The sequence below is a fragment of the Fopius arisanus genome, unplaced genomic scaffold (assembly GCF_000806365.1).
Source record: "Fopius arisanus strain USDA-PBARC FA_bdor unplaced genomic scaffold, ASM80636v1 scaffold00003, whole genome shotgun sequence".
Classification (NCBI taxonomy): domain Eukaryota; kingdom Metazoa; phylum Arthropoda; class Insecta; order Hymenoptera; family Braconidae; genus Fopius; species Fopius arisanus.
Genome location: NW_011887742.1, coordinates 2,344,337 through 2,346,445, shown reverse-complemented (window position 1 = coordinate 2,346,445; position 2,109 = coordinate 2,344,337). Strand labels below are relative to the sequence as shown.

The 2,109-nt window shown below is 36.0% G+C and overlaps 1 protein-coding gene across 2 annotated transcripts in view; it reads right to left on the bottom strand.

Annotated features, from left to right (window-relative positions):
• The window catches only part of LOC105270350 (scavenger receptor class B member 1), a 23,124-nt gene that overhangs the window by 14,992 nt on the left and 6,023 nt on the right, over window positions 1–2,109 (bottom strand). The window contains exon 1 of one of the 2 annotated variants that reach the window (XM_011311225.1): window positions 693–1,153. The exons of the other annotated variant lie outside the window; for it this stretch is intronic. Coding sequence (XP_011309527.1) covers window positions 693–900 — 208 coding nt within the window. The 5' untranslated portion in view covers window positions 901–1,153. Of the gene's footprint in view, window positions 1–692; window positions 1,154–2,109 lie in introns of those variants that run through there. 2 annotated transcript variants of the gene reach the window in all.

The window sequence follows — 2,109 nt, the reverse complement described above, 5'->3', positions numbered from 1 at the left end:
TGAGATGATTATCATAATTAAAGATTTAGTAATAAAATCAATTGACGGGGAATGGCATAACAAGATGAATTTCCCGTATGACCGATTGTTAATTTAAATTTTCATCACGTCTGAGCCAGAGCTCATTGGAATAATTTATATAGGTGTGTTTATGATGACTGTAACGATGCGGTGGGTTTATCAATATTCCCAGCACGCGGGAATTTCGGTTGCAGGATTTTAGACAGCATTTTTTTTCGGTTTTTCCCGTTCGGCAAATTCTTAATCTATTTAAATAAATCGGATATTTGCATGTAAATTTTAATGGCACCTCTAATTTCAGGGGTGTAAATAAGAGGAATCATCGGATATTGTCGGTCTCAGGGATAAATTCTAGATAATTCGAAACCGGATTTCCAGAACAGAAATACGTTGCATTTTTATTTTTAGTCATTGTCCATTAAATTTCATCTAAATTTATCCCAACATTTTCCACAACTTTACATTTCATCGAGGACTCAAAAACATAAATTAATATTATATTAATTAAAAAATACGATAGAACAATGACTTTTCGTACATATTTTTTATTTATCGATCGATATATTTTTTATATGAATCGGTGGATAATAATAATTGGAGGAATAATGAAATTTAGTTGAGAGACTGGCGGACAGTCGATAAAAATAAGACAAAGAGAAATCTAAACTCACTCCTCGGCCATTTCCGCCTGCCATCCCCATGCACAGGTAATGCGGCATTGAAAAATCGGTTGACAACAATGGCCGATTTTGACTGAAGACTGCTAGGATCGTTATCAGAGTAATCCTCAGTATCAGTGGATGCAGGTGGAGAATTTGTGCTGACAGGAGAAAAACTCCTGCCGGCTAATCTACTCCAGATAGAAATGCAGTCCTTCATCTCGTCAAGTCTCTAACACAATGCACTCTTCCACAAAAAAATATAAAATAATAATTGTAGATTAATAAATAAATCTCGATCGGTGAAAATGCACTGCACGATAATTCGTCATCCGCGGTTTTTGGTGTATCACCACGCGTTGAAGTCTCCAGGCGATAAAACCGTCAGTCCAAAATTTCAAATGGATATTTTCGCCGGTATTGATTCGGCTCTTTGTTTATTATTAATAATTTGATCCTCTCAGTTTGCGATACTGTGGTAAAGTGTGGTGACACGGTTTGTGGTACTTTGAAAAATATCGGGAGTTGTTACCCCACCCCTGGGCGACCGACTTCCCAGGTGGAGGTGGTGGTCGCACGTGGATCTTCCGCCAATCGTCGGCCAATTCTCGGCCACTGGCTTTCCTTCACTCCAGCACTCTGCACTTTTACTATTTATTTTACTCTCATTGCGTCTTATCCCTCCTGAGCTGTTTTTTAAATCGCTCTTTGTAGCACTTTGGGGTTTTTCCCTGTGACGATTTTTCACGGGATTTTATTGCCGCGTAATCGAGTGTAAAATCGTTCATTCATGTTATCAATGGATGAGATACACTTACGCATTTTTAATTTTGTATTTAACGAATGAGTCATAGAAAAAGTGCCAATGAAAATTTTATTTCAATCGATGTTTGAAGATTTGTCAATATTTTTTGAAATATTTCATTCGATTCAATTATTGTTGGAATATATATTTTGAGTAGCACAATTCAGAGTTTCTATAAGTTCGGATGGACATGTCGTAAACAATGGTCATTACAATTTTATGGTGAAATTTAATAGCTTCAGCCTTTTGAAGGAATCTTGGAGATGTGCATCGTAACTCCGAAAAAATATCTGGATATATCTATGCAGAGGCGATGAATATTCATCAAAGACTTGAATATAATATTCCAAAATATCTAGGCAGAATTTTTTCGTTCTCATTTCATCACTCGTTTTGTCCATAAATTATCGAAAAACCGTCGAGAAGATGCCAGTGTTATGCGAAATACATTAATACCAAAACTGGTTTGTGCAGAATCGGATATTTTATTTCCATTCACATCTTCCGCCTTCGGGGAACAAAAGGTAGATTTATAAATCTATCGAGAAGACCAGGAATTCGTCTGACGAAACATTTCATCAGGTTGTTAAAGAATAAAAAATTAATTAATAAATATTGTTGGGA